The sequence below is a fragment of the Chrysemys picta genome, chromosome 3 (genome assembly GCF_011386835.1).
Source record: "Chrysemys picta bellii isolate R12L10 chromosome 3, ASM1138683v2, whole genome shotgun sequence".
Lineage (NCBI taxonomy): Eukaryota > Metazoa > Chordata > Testudines > Emydidae > Chrysemys > Chrysemys picta.
In genome coordinates this window covers 170350549-170368664 of record NC_088793.1, presented here as the reverse complement: position 1 = coordinate 170368664, position 18116 = coordinate 170350549, and the positions used below count along the sequence as shown (strand labels likewise).

Sequence of the window (18116 nt, the reverse complement as noted above, 5' to 3'; positions counted from 1 at the left end):
CAAACTTTACTAATTCTGGGTCACTGAGAACGAAAATGATGCTTAAAATTGTTGATTGGCTCTAGTTTTCAAGATATGCTATTGGGTCAGTATATACGACTCGACTTGGGAATGGCGGAGGATAAGTGAGTTATAAAGGGAAGGGATCTCAATTTAAACCAGAAATGACTAAAATACATCTTTGACTGGATCGATGAATAAATCTATGACTGGGTTTGAACAGTACTTGCTTTTTAGGCAAAACAATGAATGATGCAATCTGAAGCTGGTATTGCGTCATACATGATATGAATTGCATCATGTTATTCCTAGAAGTCATGGATGATGCAATCATAACGAAGCTTACATCACTCTGCTGAACAAATTGCCCTATATCAGCTCTAGAAATCATACAGTGTCGTGCTCTCTTATTTGTCAGTGTTTGATTTTGCAAAGGGACACATTTCTGTTTAGCCAAAGTGAGCAGAGATGCCTCGTACTTGTGTGAACAGTGCAGATAACTTCTGCTATGTTTGTGGTGAAGTGACTTTTGCATCACAAAAGCGCAGTATAACCACTATGGTTAAGAAAACCTACCACCTTTATTTTGGCTGCAAAATTGGAGATCAGGACAAGAGGTGGGCCCCACACATATGCTGCAACACTTGTGCAACAAATCTTCGCCAGTGGTTGAACAGGAAAAGGAAATCTATGCCTTTTGCAGTGCCAATGATTTGGAGAGAGCCAACAGATCATACCAGCAATTGTTACTTCTGCATGGTGCCTCCAGTTGGGAAAGGTGTGTCAAAGAAGAAAAAGTGGACTGTGCATTATCCAAACATTCCATCAGCTATACACCCAGTACCCCCCGGAGAAGGACTGCCGGTTCCTGATGCACCAGAATCATTCTCACTTGAGTCAGACGAGGAAGAGGAAGAGGATGAAACTTCTGGTCCTGAACCATCAATGTCACAGGACCCACATTTTCTCCCATCTTCCTCCTCTGAACCACACCTCATAACACAAGGTGAACTGAATGACCTTGTCAAGGATTTGGAACTACCCAAGAGTAAAGCAGAGCTGTTGGGCTCCAGACTACAGCAGTGGAATCTCCTGGCAGGTGATGTTAGGGTTTCCATGTTCCGTGACCATCAAAAGGATCTTGTCCCATTCTTCTTCATGGAAGGTGATCTTGTAGCCGGCAACAACATCGATGGTGTGATGGCAGCCCTCAACATCGTTCACGATACAGATGAGTGGAGACTGTTCATTGATTCGTCAAAGACGAGTCTTAAAGCTTTTTTACTGCATAATGGCAATGTTTTGCCATCAATTCCAGTTGGTCATGCAGTCCATATGAAGGAAACCTATGACAACATGAAACAACTTTTGTGGTGCATGAACTATGACCCACATCAGTGGCAGCTTTGTGGCGATTTGAAGGTTGTTGCTCTCTTGCTTGGTCTGCAGACTGGATACACAAAGTACTGCTGTTTTCTCTGAGAATGGGATAGTCGTGCAAGAGATTCCCACTACATCAAGAAAGATTGGCCACTCCGACAGTCATTGGAGCCTGGGAGGAAAAGTGTTCAGCATCCACCACTTGTTGAATCAAGGAAGATTTTGTTACCACCCTTACACATCAAGCTGGGTCTGATGAAGAACTTTGTCAAGGCCATTGACAAAACACAAGCAGCTTTCAAGTACCTCCGTGGAAAATTTCCAAGGTTAAGTGAAGCTAAGATAAAGGAAGGTGTTGGTCCTCAGATTTGTGAACTTCTTCGAAATGATGCATTTGACCATGCACTGCGTGGCAAGGAAAAGACGGCATGGAAAGCCTTCCAGTTAGTGGCAATAAATTTTCTCGGAAACAACAAGGCAGACAACTACAGGTTGTTGGTGGAAAACCTCCTCAAGGCATACAAAAGCCTTGGTTGCAACATATCACTAAAGATACATTTTTTGCACTCTCATCTAGATTTTTTTCCAACGAACTGTGGAGCGGTGAGGACGAGCACGGCGAGCGATTTCACCAGGACATTGCAACAATGGAGAAACACTATCGGGGCAAATGGAGCCCATCAGTGCTTGCAGACTATTGCTGGACAGTGACAAGAGATGCTCCATTTAATGAATACAAGAGACAAGCCAAGAAGCACTGAGTAGACACTGAATAGGACTAAACTATGTACATAATAGTTTTTTGCCTTTTGTTTCATAATAAATTTTATTTATATAACCCTTTTGCTGATTTTTAAAGTGTTACATAAACAGGACAGGTGAAATATCATGTAAAGCAACCATAAACACATGAAAAGACCTAGGTTTACAATTTATGATTAAAACTCTACTATCTACACAATATACATAGACATAAAATGTAAAAACTTAAATATCTTAGAAACAGTAGCCAATCAGTTGTTTTAATTGTCATATTTGAATTCAGCACATCAAAATACATAATAAATAGCACATTTTATCTCTGAAGCAGACGACTTCTCAAAAATTGTAGACCAGTAATTATCCAGAATAAACTGCAGTGATCTCTAGTTCAAGTGTATTTTAACATTTAAACAGCATTCAAGACAGGTATTAGAGACACAGTCCCTTGGGTGCACAGAGAATTTTGCTTTTGCTAATTGAAAACAGGCATGTAGTGTGGAATGTACAAGACTGCCAACAATCTTGCAAGGAGGCAATGCAAGTAGGAGTTATGTACTGTGAATATCACGTAAACCTGTCTTCAAATTAAAGAATTATCTCTATTCAGAAAAAAATTAAGTGCTTAATTATCAACACTCTTAATTTTACACAGTTCCAACTTAAGCCAAAAACCACATCACATCCCACCCTTCTAAGAGGTTGTCAGACATAAAATAAAAAAATAAACAATCTGAAGATTGGTACTCAGTTAAAACATGTTTAAGTCTGCTTATTTTTCAACTCTTTTACTATTCTGTTTTCACCTTACATTAATAGCCTTCCTCTGCCACCTTTGCTGCAACACAAAGAGAAGGTAGAAGGGATTTTCCCAGAAACTAAGATCCTGATTAGAGCTGGTGAATAGTTTTCATTCAAAACATTTCACAATTCCCCCCCACACACACACACCATATTGTCTATAAAAACCTTCCATTTCAGTCTAAATTTGTCAAGTATTCATTGAAAAAAAAAAACCCCACAAAATACAAAAAAAAAATCAGATTTCAGTTTTTTGGACAAAACCCCAAAAGTTTTTAAATAAAATGTTTGACAAAAATGAAAACTTTTTCGTGGGAACAAAAGCCATTTCCTGACCAGTTCTAGTCCTAAACCTATAAGGTGCTGTACAGCCTCAGGTCCCTTTGAAAGCATGCAGGACCTCCCAGGATCAGTCCATGTGCAAATCAGTGTTACTCAGTTAAACATCCCGTTTCTCTTATGTTGGGAAAACTCTACTGAGGTCTTAAATGCCATCTCACATGTGTTGCAGCCATATTAAGAAACTACTTAACATATGAACTTTAAGCAGATTGAAAAAGCTCCTCTCGCAGTATAATTAATATATGTATATCTATCTTGATGACAGGGACATACTCTGAATGTATTTTACACAGCAGTTCTCTGAAAGTAATCCCTAACCAGAAAACCTTTACCAGTCTGCTTTAACAAGTCCTTAGAATTCAACAATCAACATCTCCTACTAATAAGAAAGCTAGAGATGCATTATACAAAGGCAAAATGAAGAAACACTCTGCAAAAGGAGGATTTCAAATGCTTCATTTTAAACAGAAGGAATGCTAAAGTTCTTGGTAATCAAATATTCTAGAACCTAGCAAAATCCCTTGAGGGACAGCCATCAGCTGCAGTATAATGTGCTGCTACACCAGCGAACAAAAGTTCAGTTTGTGATCTCCCTTCCTTATGCCAGCACCAGTATAGGGGGGCAAGGTTAGCCCTTCGAGTTGATGGGAGTACTAAAAACTTTCTCCTGATACCTCCATGGGGCTGATGAAAGAAGTGGCTCTGGAGGGAATCAGAACAGAAAGGAGAAACCTAAGAAGAGTATAGTAAAATCCCTCGGATTCTCGGTGGGAGGAAAGGGAGCCTATTTTATTGAGTAACATTTAAATAGTCTTAAAAATTTTGGTTTTTTCCGCACGTTAAGTGGAGTTTTGACACAAACTAGACAGCAGAGGCTGCAGCACCAGCAGTTCAAAGTTCTCCACACTTCTCTCAACCTGCCTTGGGGTCACCCCCCCGAGGAGGTGAAATGTTTATTCCTCCTCATCAGTTGTGCTCCCTACTAATTAATGACAACTGTGATGGTGCCTTTGGTGTACATGCACCCCTACACTAAAATCATGAACTTGTTTCACACAGGACAGGACAACTGTCCAGTAATTTGGCGGTACCATGAAAATGAGACAAAATTAAAAAGTGACCTACAAGCAAAAGGTTTCATGTCCCACTATCTCTACAAATCCCCTATAAAACTGCTCTTTAAAAAAAAAAAAAAAGAAGAAGAAGAAGAAGAAGGGCTTGACTCCCAATGCTTTATACGACTATGGAGTAATATTAAACAGCCTGCTGAAAACTCGCCAGAAACTAGTCTCTTGACACAGTCTTCCCCTCTCACACCCGTCTGCTACAATTACAACAAAGCCTTTCAGTAAAGGAACCAGGAGAAGCTCAGCAATATTCATATATTTGGAATTAAGATTTTCACAACATTTATAAAATGTACTGTGGTTTCTTGAGATGAACGTTATGTTGAGGCATGTTAAAAATAGTATTTATCATGGACTTGGCAAAATCCATGATAAATAACATTTGCCTCTAAGGGTCAAATTTTCAAAGGGTTCTACCACAAAAGTTGGCTATTTATATATGCAATACAAGCATTTGCGTGCACAAATATGGATTGCCGCAGGCACAATGTGAACATCCTCTTTTGAAATGATGATATTTTAAGACCTACATTCAGCGCTCAGGAAATATTTTTTCCTCTTAATATGAAAAGCAATTAAAATAGCAATTACTCGCCAAGTTTTGGTTTTTACATCGGTAATGATTTACACCACTCAAGGCCCCAGTCCTGCAAAATTGTGCCCGTGCAGAGCCCCACTGACTTCAGTCAATACATACAATGTAATCACTGAACACAAAAGCAGTTTTACACTTTAAACAAAAAAAGGATTTTTCTTCATCCACCCATAACCCTCTGAAAACAGGCGTTAATAACTTTAAAAGCTATTATAGAGCCATAACTCTATGACTTTCACTATAAAGCTATGGAAACTTATTTTCATAGCTCTAAAGAGAACAGTTCAGCAGCATTGCTTACTATGAACCAAGGTTTACATTAACTGCCAACGCAAAAGGCAAACCTTATGCAATACACCTGTCTGGGGCTGCTCTGAAAAAGGTGCTGCAGCAGCAAAATTATGCATGCTTAATTTGATACATTTTATAATAAATAATCCACTCTCTCACAATGTTTGAAAAATCCTGAGTGCCAAGCTAATGTTATTTTAATAAAAACAAGAATTAAAGTAGCTTTGTTGTAATATTCCACTTAACAAAAGCCTCATTAGCTACAGTTTATCATAGTAATGTTCAGACTTATCCTTACCGCAATGATTAGGAACAGTATCCATCTGTCCTGTTGTTATCCAGTTGTCGCTGAATAAAATTAATAAACAAAGGTTGCAAACGTAACAGTATTTGCTATTGCTTTTTCATTTCAAAACTTTGTGTTCCCCTTTTGATTGAGCTGTTTTAGGAGAATCAATTTAAAGCCTCAAATGTATCTTTAGAAAAGCAATACTGCTATGAACAAAGGTCAAAACTGAAGATTTGAAACTGCTTAGAAGAGGTGTGGCTGCTGAAACTTGACATAACTGCGTCACAGAAATTTTACTTTGGCAAACACAGCTTCCTGAATTCAAACAAATCTAAGACAGGGCTATCTTTTGTTCCAGCAATAACCAATTATTGCACTGACTTACATTCAAGGTCATTTAGGAAAAAAAGAAAATTACACCATTAGCTTTTTAACTCCAAGTAATATATATTTAAAGATTTTCCACACCGAACAAGTGTTACTCCTGTTTCAGATTATCACAAGTGAACATGAAAGAAAGTATATGTATAGCCAGCTCCAGAACAAGAAAGGTGAGAAGGCAAGAATTCAGATATTCACATTCTTCTTAGCAAACTCTGAGGTTTAAATTTTTCTTGCAATTAAAATTTCTCCCAGAAAACTGATGGTGTTATCCTTATAAAGTAAAATAAATAAATAAACAACAATTTTTTTCTTTGCACTTACAGAAATCACTTAAAACCTTTTACTCTTATATTATCAGAATAATTGCTAAACCAGCTATTTTAAGATCATGTTACTGAGAAAGACATGAATTATCTAATGAGAATGTTATAGTCTTAAGTATCAGTAAGAATAATTTCATCCACCTTGCATACATTTTGAAGATGTAAGGCTTTTCTTATTTTGTTTGTTTGTTCAGAAAGGGAATAAAGACAAGAACACATTATAAATTATCAACATTCTACTTAAAAACAGAACTAACTCCCTGCCTCCAGTCGAAATTATTTCATTGTAAATTTATATCAGGATTAAAATGACAGAGTCACTAGGTGCAACTCCCCCCTCCAAACATTCAACAGTTAGTTCTCTTCACAAGTAAAAACTTGCTATTGTCACTACAACGGAAAAAATTGAAGAAACAAGAATATCCAGTTTTCATAGTAGATACTTTAAACAAAGTAAGTGTTTTGGAAGGGATGTAAAACCTCATGCTTCAAGGTTTTAAACAATTTCTAGCTATTAGGGGATTAGGAAGCAGGTTACCCACAGCTGCCTACCTTGTGGGGGGTGGGGGGGGAGCTGCACCTTGCAGTCATTTATGTCAATCTGGTATTGGCCATTGTTGGAGACGGGATACTGGACTAGATGGACAATGGGCGTGATCTCATATGGCAATTCCCATGTTCCTGCGTAAAAGACCATCAACCATGCGGAAAATTAGGCAATTTTTCTCAGGGTATCAAAGGGTTTCCTGAACAATTGTTAAGAACCAATAGTTTCTACATGAATCCCATTCAGTTTACATATTTAACTCTGTGTGTTTTCCTACTTATATTACAGTAATTGGATACTGCATTAAACAAGAATGAATAATGGCTACAAATAATATGATTGTGTAATACTTCATGCCACTCTAAAGGACAAAGAAAAATACAGCATGCTGTTTTGTTTTTTTGTTTGCTGCATCTCAGGGCACAAAGTAAAACATAATATATATCCACACAGGGAGCAACTTCGCTAAAGAAATTGTTTATCATATCCTAGCAGGAATTAAATAGATTTTTAAAAACACCAATACTAATGCACATATTTACCAAATTCACCTGTCAACAGATCAGACAGAGAGTAGGGATTTGTAGTGAGTGGTCTAGACTGAAGAAAACAACTTATATTTTTAAACTATATTTTACATATAGTGCCTCTACATGTTCAATTAGACCTGATATAATGTATACAAATTTTATTAAGCAATAAAGTCATTTTTTAATTCCCATAATACCCTGAAAATAGTAATAAGGAATTACTATAGCTTTCATGTTTTTTCCGACATGTACTATCGGAATGTAACATTTTTAAACACTGGACTATATACATGCTTATTTGCAAAATATTTTTTTTCCTTTTTCATAATCCCAAAAAATTGGATTAATCCTCACATCAAACTAATGTAGAATTCTCCTCAAGAAGTTACTTTGTATCTGTCAAACAGATTGAAATTATGAATAGATCTTTCTGTGCTTGCACACATCTATATGAGCATTTCATAAATCAAGATTTACACACACAAACACACAGATTTGCACAAAAAACTCTAATTGATGTTATCATCAGCATCATCGGAAAATCTGGGCCTCAGTGTTCTCCATCATGTGATAAGCTGAATGATCAGTTTGGGGATTTTGTTTGTTTTTAAATATATACACATGTTGATCTTTATTGTGCATGAACTATATGTGACTTTTTAAAGAGATTCTGAATTTTAGCTAGAGGGAGGACTGATTTAAAAAAAAAATCTGAACACCTAAAATTCTTACTTTATCTCCTTTTAAAGAAAATTGAATAGATTGGTACTCCTATCGATGTATCAATGTGTTTGTTTTTAATTTATTTTCATCTACTACAAAATATTAGTACATTTCTGTTTTGTTCCCTAAAAATTACTAATTTTATTTCTCTACATAAATGGAACACTCTTTACGGACACACTAGAACTAACTCTTTTCTCTAAATTACACAGTGCAAGCTACAGGATTTCTGGACACATTGTGGCAGCTCTGAAGTTGGTACGATGGACAGAAAACAAAAGACATCCAATGGCAATGTTTCAGCAACTACATTCATTATGCTTCCATTTCAATTCCTTACTACAAAATACCACTGAGAACAGGAACTTTGCAGGATTTTGTTTTAAGAGTACTGGAGATGGATAATGAGAATATTCAGAGTTACTTTAGAAAGAGTGAAACATTTTTATAAGGGATATAAACCCTGATTTGCGAGGGCACAAGTTAGCTATTAACTGATAAAGTTTACAAAGAAACTTCTCCTATTAGGTTATTTAACTGTGCACGGTGGAGCGTCTTGTCTTGCACTTCTTCTGATGCACCTGGGACTAGCCACTGTTGGACACAGACTACTAGATCGCTGGTCTGATCTACTAAAACAAGCCTTCCGTTCTGTAGATCTGAAACATCATAACTCAGATAGTGACTCTTTGCAGCAGGGATCTGCTTTTTATGTATGACTCAAAGGGGCCATGCACACTCATCAGTTTAAATTAAAGGTAGTTACCAAACATTGTCAGAAGAAAAGCATGGGCAGCTTAGCCAACGTTCTGTACCTCATTTACAGAAACGGTGCAAAAATCTCATAATACCCCAACAGCCTCAAACTAATCATAGCAAGGATCCAATATGCTAAAACTGACAAGCCCATAACTGTCATCTTTTTATTTTTCTTAAAAATAAAAAAATAAAAAATAAAAGACATGTTTGTATTCACCTTCCTTTTTAAAGCTACACCAACTTCTTTCTGTGGCACTGTCAGCCTTTGGATTTCCATGCACAAATCTAGCTGGAATTTAATGCTTCATTAACTCTTCATAAGTCCTCTCCTTAGTCGCAAATAAGCAGCCAGAACGAGGCAGCCAATGGCAACATGGCTCCAACAGGATCTGTGCTATCACTGGAAGGGGAGGAGTTAGTAAGCTAAATGAGGGGGCAGCCATCCATTCAGGACGACAACTGCCTTTGCTGATCTGGATCTGTGGAGTTGAGTCTGCATCCCCGTGTCAGCACCAAAAGACTCAGATATCCCTCGCAGAGGAGAGAGAGAGATTCCCAAAATGTATTTGATGAAGTTGCAGAGTTGTCAGTCTGATTCCTGTGGATTTTTTGTGCAAGAGGAGGTGATTCAGTCCTGAGCCCAATAGACATTCTTAAGCATTTAACTTTCTTTTAAAAAGGAAGGAGTCTAAATTGACAACTGAAGGGGCATGTTCTCCCCTTCCCAATAAAACCCAACACACACACACACCTCACTGCAATGTATAATACCTATGTGACTCTACCACATTTTTCGAAGTGATGGTACTGTACGAAAATCATAATAGCCAGACTAGATCAGACCAGTGGCTCATCTATTCTGTTTCTGAGAAAGGCCAGTACCAGCTGCTTCAGAATAAGGTGCAAGGAACCCAGCAACAGGCATTTATATAATAACTTGCCCTCTGGAAATTTTTCTCCCAACCCCAATAATTAGAAGATTGCTTATGCCCTGAAGCCTAATCACTTCCCATATATTTTTTTGTTATTTTCTGTAACAACACTCAATATTCTTGTTATTCCTATAAATGTCTAATCTATCTTTGAACCCTGCTAAGAGTTTTGGGCTCAATGACATCGTGCGGCAATGAGTTCCACAGTCTAAATATTCTCTCTGTGAAAAAAGTATTTCCTTTTATGGAGTTTGAATTTACCATCTTTCAGTTTCATTTAATGTTCCCTAGTTCTTGTATTAGAACTAGAATTAGAATAGAAATTTCTGATCTACAGTACCTTTTCTATACCATTCATTATTTTAATACACTTTTATCAAATCCCCTCTCTTTTATCTCCTTTTTAAGATAAATAGTCCAAATTTTTTCATTCGATCTTCATACGAGTTGTTCCATGTACCTAATTATTGTTGTTGACCATCTCTGAAATCTTCCCTATTTATGCTATATTCTTTTCGAAATGAGGAGAGCAGAACCAACAGAGTATACCAGAGGAGGTTGTAATCTTAATTTATACAAAGGGATAGTAATATTTTCAATATTATTCTCTATTCCATTCTTTATATGTCATCTTGTTTGCTTTTTGGACTACTGCTGCACACTAAGTGGAGGTCTTAACTGAGCTGACCACAATGATATCCAAGTGTCCTTCCCCACTCCTCCCACCCCCAATTTAATTTAGTGGGATGAGAAGGTCAGATTATTCCCTCCAACCTGCACTATTTCACATGTCATCATGCTGCCAATTTATTTAGCTTGGTTAGGCCCCTCTGAAGTTCTTTATAATGCTTTCTGACTTTGACTACATTACACAACTGTCATTGGCAACTTTTACCACTTTGCTGTGCACCACCTTTTCCAAAACACACACATTAAGCAACCCCACTTCTAGTACAGAATCTTGTGGAAGCCTGCTGCTAAAGTTTCACATTGGCGTAAACTGATCATTTATTTATTGTATTCATTTTTTTCTGGCTCTTAGCAACTCTCTGATCTATGACAGCAGATTCCTTTGGCCCCTAAATACTTGGAATTCTTTGAACAGGTCACTCAGAGTGAACAGAAGAAAACAGCTTGATATTATTTATCTGGACTTTCAAAAAGCTGTCACAAAAGGCTACTGAAGAAACTAATAAATTAGCAAGTGATCATTTTTTGTGCAGAAGCTGTGCTTATTACACCACATCATATGATCTTGAAGACATTTTACATTTCTGTTTTTATTTTTAATTTCCACAATTTGCCAGGCAGAGAGGGCTGTCAGGTCTACTTCCCCAGATCACCCTCTACAATTTGTTTAAAGTTACTGGTACGACAGCCCTCCAATCCTCAGTTAAAGCAGCTGATTTTAATAAATAATTGTGGATTTTTAATAGTAGCTCAGCCCCTTCGTTCTTAAATTCTTTAGAACTCTTAGGTGTAAAACCATCTGCACAGGTATCATCACAGTACCTCATTTCTATTACCAGACAAGGGCAGGGCAGGTGGTAGGGATCACTCTTCCAGCCTCTGTGGTGAGGACTGGTGCAAAGAAATTATTGAGCAATTGGCCTTATTTTCCTCAACTGCACCCTCTACCCATTGGTGGGTTAGTCGACTCACCCTCTCTCTCTTGCAAGTTTCCTGGTTCTGATAAAGATTTTTTTTAATACCTTCAATTATTTGTCCTTCAAATCCATCATAGCCTTGCTAATTTCCTTCTTGTATATTATCTAGAGGTAGTTTATGCTCCTTTCTACTGGCTTCACTAGATTGAATTTCCTTTTTCTAAAGGATATCTGTTTGGCACAAACCTTGCCATTTAGCCACAATGGTTTACTTTTTGCCTTCCTGCTTCCTTTATTGTTTAGAAGTATGCATGCCTTCTGAGACTATTATTGTTTCCTTAAATAACATCCGTGCCAAATCTAATGATCTTAAGGATCTTAAATTTTTTTGCTTTTGGCATAAGACTTTACGACTAACTTATTTTTTTAATCTATTTTTCTGAGTGGGATATTGAGATATTGAATTTAATTACAATGTGGCCACTATTATTTAGAGGTGCTTCTTGTATCAACTCTTGCATATTACTTAGGGTTAAATCAAGAATACCTTCTCTTCTGTACTCTAGAACTAAACATACTCAAGAAACAATGTTATTGGTCAACTGTTAAAAGCCCTGCTGTTCACAACAGAACCACATAGTATACTGGTAAGTACAAACATCCATCGCTTAATTTCTTTTGACTAGTATAAGGATTTACAAAACATATTTTCAAATAGCACTAATCCATTTTAACTCTAAATACATGGAAAAAAGATACCCACAGTTCAAAAATGTTAATCAATGTTTTAAATCTAAATCATGGCTTGACATGTCTAAAAGGCACTAAAATAGATACAACACAATACAGAAAATGACTGACAGGTCTGTATGTTTAGTGCACATAAAGGACTGGCAGCAAAGGCTGAAGGAACTTGTCAATGCAAGTTGTGTAGCAGATCTTTAAAGATTAGTAAGTTAAGTGCATTGAATCTGGCAAAAGCCTGCACAAAACAGCTTCAAAAAAGCAATTACTAACTCATTCAGCAAGAAATCTAAAAAGCAAATGAAAACGCAAATCGCTTCCATCGATGAAAACAGGAAAACAACAAAAACAAAGCATTAATAAATAAGGGAAAGAAGAGTATCTAGCATAAAAACTTAAAATTCCATAACTAATGAGAATCACCATAATGTGATTCACATCCATCTGCAGGAGGCAAGAAAACAGAGGTGTACCAGTCCCTTTAATTAGAATTCTGATAGCTCCTGTCTCCACCAGTTGGGCAGGGGGCAAACATCCCATTTGTCTCAATTCAAGCAGAAGATGTTTGGTAGTATGTGTGGTTAGTCATTCATTAAAATAGCTCATATCATACCAAAAGCCAAAACCAAAAGCATTCATTAGAGCCAAGTTCTTTGGTTTTTTAGCATGCCTAGCACAATGGGGTCCTAGTCCATGACTGGGGCTTCTATCACAAAACAAAGAAATAAATAAAATAAACCAAACCAGGAGTTGCAAAACTTTTACTGTAGCCCAGTGAAGTATCTCACAGACTACCAATAAATCAAGGATTGAAAAAGTTCTATAGCAGGTGTGGCCAAACTGTGGCTCGTGAGCCGCAGGCAGCTCTTTTACAGTTCAAGTGCGGCTCCCGGAGCCCCCCCACGCACCCTCCCCCCATTCTCCACCTACATGACTGGGCAGGAGGGATCGTCTGCCCTGCAGCAGGGTGGTTGGGACTCGGGGCTTCTGCCCTGCAGGGACAGCTGGGGGGGAGGGGGAGGGGTGCTAACACAGGGTTGTCCCTGCACTATAATGGCCAAAATGTGACTGGTGAACCACATGTGGGTCTTTTACTGTTAAAATGCGGCTCGCAGAGGCCCCCCACGGCCTCCCCCATTTCCCACCTATCAGACTGCGGGGGGAGTTCAGGATCTCTACCTTGCAGCAGGGTGGTGGGCTTCAGCAGGAGAGGGGCTGAAGCCCCAAACCCCATCAGGCGCCTCCCATGGGGCTGAAGCCCCAAGTCTTGGCAGCTGTGCCCTGGCTCTGGAACTTCTGAAGATTGTCATACGTGGCTCGGCAGGTCAGTAAGTTTGGCCACCCCTGTTGTATAGGTAACTGTATAGATTTCCTAAGATAGAGTGTTTTTAACTTAATATTAAATTTTAAATTCAGACTCATGTGAAAACATCTGAAAACACTGTACTGATGAGAACTGAGTTAAGATCAAATCTGCAATATTTAAAATCTTTTCAATGCAGCCACACTTTACAATGGTCAAATTTCACAAACCATGAAGCACAGTATTACAGCTCAGTGTGGATCACCTTTTTAAAATAATTGGTTAAACTTCTCAATTTATCTGCTCATCCCCTTTTTGTATAGTGGATGAATGAAGTTATCACTTTGTTAATCACAAATGACCTTTGCTGCATAAAAGAATGCCCATCATGTTCATGATATTCTCATCTTCAAACATCTCTAAACATAAACAGTGACCCTATATTTTACACTTGGTTAACTCTGGATTCTAAGTACATGTCCCCAGGTCATGTTGGATGAACCATTGTGAAACAATACAATGATTGTGGAACACAGATTAACACTGTAATCCTATACCATTTTACTCATCTTTCCTTTGAAACAAAGTATACTCAGGCTTCCATAGAACACATATGGTACTATGCAGGACTTCCTGAAGCAAAGCTATTTACAGTACAGAATACAATTGCGACACTATCTGTATATAATTTCTGTCTTTTGATATAATCTTACTGTGCCTTTCACTTTATACGAGTTTCAGTCAGATTTACTATTATTTGTGTTACAGTAGCACCAAGGAACACCAAATTAGGCTTAAGGTCTGATTGCGTTAGACACTGTAAGGACAACTAACAATAGATGTAGCATATCTATCAGCATTTAGCAGAAAAACAGATGTTGCAGCTGAAAAATAGTAACTTGTAGTCAATGTGTATATAAAAAAATATAAGTGTGTGTGTGTGTGTGTGTGTGTGTGTAAGTGAATATTAATCAGATTTTCATTGCTTATTCTTCTTTTTAGGGCTACGATTAAAATGTTTAAAAGATTACATCTAAACAGCAAAGATTTAAAACAATTTTATTTTAAACCTTCAGGCTTATAGAGAGAACACCGCAGAAAAATTAAATGTTAATAAATTGGGACCTGTTAATAAATTCCTTAATGATAAATTTATAGTTGGGAAATGTAGAGTTACAGGTTAAGTTTTAAGCATTTAGACTAACTATCTAGCCTACTGGACATGCATTTAACGTTGCTCTTTTAAAATATAAACTAAACCATATTCGTGAAGAAAAAAATAAAGAGCACAAAAATATTCTCTTACAACCAAAGCAAAACAAGGGAGAGAAATGCCTGGCTATATCTAAGCACCACTTTGAAAGTCATACAGGAAGCCTTGCAGGCAATACATGTAATGCATAATCAGTAGTACAGGGAAGGATGGAGTTGTTGCTGAACCCCAAGTCCTGGGAGTCAAGAGACCTGGGTTCATTTCCTGATTCTGCCAGAAACTTGCCATGCGACCTTAGGCAATTCACTTAACTCTGTACCATAGATCCCTTATTTGTATAGTAGGAATAACGTCCACCTTCCTCACAGGGGTCCTTGTGTGGATTAACTAATAAATGCTTGTGAAGTGACTTGAGAAACTTTGAAGATGCAACAGAAATGCTAATACAGTAATACACAATTAGAATAAATACAGTCATGAGCAATGGGACATGGGAAACGATTCTTTTTTTCCCCCCAATTCATGTACAAACATGAATTAGTTAATAAATCTTTTAGCAAAGGAATAAAACAAACTGTTCTTCATATGTATCAAATACACACACAGGATGATATCTGACACCAATATCTTATTACTTCTTTTGCAAGTTTTCTTCAAATTGAATTAGCACCATATCATTTTACTCAAATAAATTGTTTACTCTTCTTTTCTTTAAGAGGTAAGAGTATGACATACCACCATTGTCAGATACTTGGGAGAGGCGGGGTAGAGGAGGGGAGATTTGTGCTGCGAGCTAGCACAAGCTCAAGCTTTGACATTCTGTGCTTTTGGTGGGTAAATAGCATTTCCCCTGAGCAATTTTCCACAATGAAGGAGAGAGGAGTCGGCAGCACTTGCCTTTCACCTATCCAGCGGCACTAGCGCACACATGTTTAAATGGTCTAATATGAAGTATCTTTTTAAAACCTCAGGGTTTTTTTGTTTTAAGTAAATAATGTGTGTCGTCCCCCCCCCACTCACCCCCCCCCACACACAGGAAGGATACAATAATAATCGATGATGCACTTCTGTTTCATAAAAATAGAATTTTACATTTCTTGTACCGAACTGCTAATTTCAAATTAATATAGACCAATGACCCAGCAACACAGTTATTCATTTGAAACAAACATCACGTAATGAGCTTCACTACAAAGTGACAAAACATATTATTGACTAACAAGTTACCACATATATTTGCAAATAAAAATCGTTCTGTTTTAGTGAAGGCTTTGAGTTAATAATTCTATTAACACAAACATTAAAACAAAAGGAATGTACACTAAAGATAGTCATCCAAATAGGCCATGACTGGATTTACAGAAAAGGAAAGAATCTTTTGAAAGGTCAGTGGAAGTTGTGGGCATGCAGTGAGTTTGAAAAAATCAAGACACTAAGTCATTAATTATCACTTGCAATAAAGGTAAAAAAATTAACATTTGCACAATTATGCCAACAATTACTGAGTGTAAAAATCCCACCAACAAGGATAAAGTCCACAAGACTCAAAATCAGCCCAGTTGGAATTCCAGATGAAGTCAGAGATTACACTAGGGATGCGTTTGGCCACTTATGTAATTCCTTGTGATTTGTTCATCCTGCATATTCCAATAACATTAAAAATTGACAAAATATTAGATGTCTGCATTTCAAGATCAACTTGCATTTAAACATATACCGTGTGAATTCAGCAAGAGAAAATAAATGCTACCCCGTATCTCAGCACTGTATTTAAAATAAAAGGGTTACACACACTTTCTATTCCTTAAATGGGAATCAGAATTAATCATACTGTAGTGTAATCTACCCATCTTTCCCTTCCCATCTTCACTTCTCAGCTCCTTCCTCCTGTCTCATAACTATCCAGTAAGAGTGGCAACAGCGTGTCTCACTTCTTCAGATGTGAGCAATACAGAAAGTCCTATTTCCCAATAGGCCAAATTTCTCTATATGCCAATTTGCTTATACTCTACTGTATTAAAAACAAGATCTCTTTATATTATATACACACACACACACACACACACACACACACATCTCTATTGTATCTATCCCCTGTCCATTTCCCCAAAGAAATACAAGGAGGAAGTCAAAAAAGCAACAGGAACACCTACACCATTCTTTAAGAGAGGCCTTGTCCGGTTATATCTTTGCAAAGGCCCAGACTGAAATGATCAAAACGAAAAAAAAAATTAAGTAAAATTAAAACGACCTATTTTTCCACTTGCAGTAGTATTTGCTTCCCTATCTAAACTGGTTATCTTTACTGCAATGGGAAGTTCCACACAAACTCCACTTTTCCACTGTATATAGAATACAGTTAGTGCTCCAATGCTTTTGCAGAGTTCTATAGTAAATAGTTCTGGGGCAAAATACTGTTTCTTCCTAGTAATTTCCATCTGGAGACTGAACTGATCTATTTGGTACTCCTCTGACTGCACATTGGTATTGATAGGAGGAGCATGCCTTTCTTCCACTGGCTTGCATTTATACCTTGACCTGAAATGCAGATGTTGCACTCCCAAATTACAAAGAAAGAGAAAAAAGGTAAATTCCCCCTAGTGGCACATACGTGTTTTTAACTGGTGTCTCAGCAAAGGGGAATACAGCATTCAGGATTAGAAAAGAAAATGTGCATGCAGAACGTAGCGTGTGTTGTGACTTTCCGAGCCAGCTCCAGCATTAGGCAGTGCACTTAATAGCTGCACAACTACTAGGTCAACCCAAAACACATCTCTTAATTCCACCTCATACTCACCACATTTTCCACTTCCTCCTCGCTCACCAAAGCACAACCTCTCCCCCCCCCCCCCACCCCCGCAATCAACTCATCTTTCTTTAGCTAATCCCTTGGAATATTTGTGTGTGAGTTTTAAATAAATCAATAAGAAGCCTGTCCGTACATTTTAAAGAACCGGTTGGGAGAGGCATGCTGTTGCAGAATACATTATTTTAATACATTGGTGCATGGGTTGCCCCGGCAGTACATAAACACTTACTTAAAAAAAAAAGAAAAAACTTATAAGAAGGAGTATGATGATCCATCTCCCCTAAAGCAATGCCAGGAGGAAAATACTTAAATGTTCTGCCAGTAAGCAAGCAGGAACTCTGTATGCTTATTAGGCAGGATAATTACAATTGCAATTACAAAATGCATTAACTTTTTATGGCTTTCAAGATGGTTAAGCCACCAAGTGTCTTAAGAGACTCACCCTCTGGCTTTTAATTTATACGCAGTGAAAACTGGATTTTTTTTTTACATCTAAATTCAACCAAGAATGATCAGACTAATTATAGCTACAACAGCTGTGAACAACTGCAGAAAGATATGTCTACAAAAAAGATGTGTTCTAAACTCTCAATTTCCAAGACTAGAAGGGACCATTGTGACCTTCTGGTCTGTCTTCCTGTATAAGACAGGCCTAGAA

At 37.5% G+C, this 18116-nt stretch overlaps 1 protein-coding gene across 4 annotated transcripts in view; it reads right to left on the bottom strand.

The window, feature by feature from the left end:
- Nucleotides 1-18116, bottom strand: part of EML4 (EMAP like 4) — a 258663-nt gene that overhangs the window by 185136 nt on the left and 55411 nt on the right. The window contains exon 1 of one of the 4 annotated variants that reach the window (XM_065589535.1): nucleotides 5594-5798. The exons of the other annotated variants lie outside the window; for them this stretch is intronic. Within the exon in view, the coding sequence (XP_065445607.1) occupies nucleotides 5594-5618 (25 nt within the window). The 5' untranslated portion in view covers nucleotides 5619-5798. Of the gene's footprint in view, nucleotides 1-5593; nucleotides 5799-18116 lie in introns of those variants that run through there. 4 annotated transcript variants of the gene reach the window in all.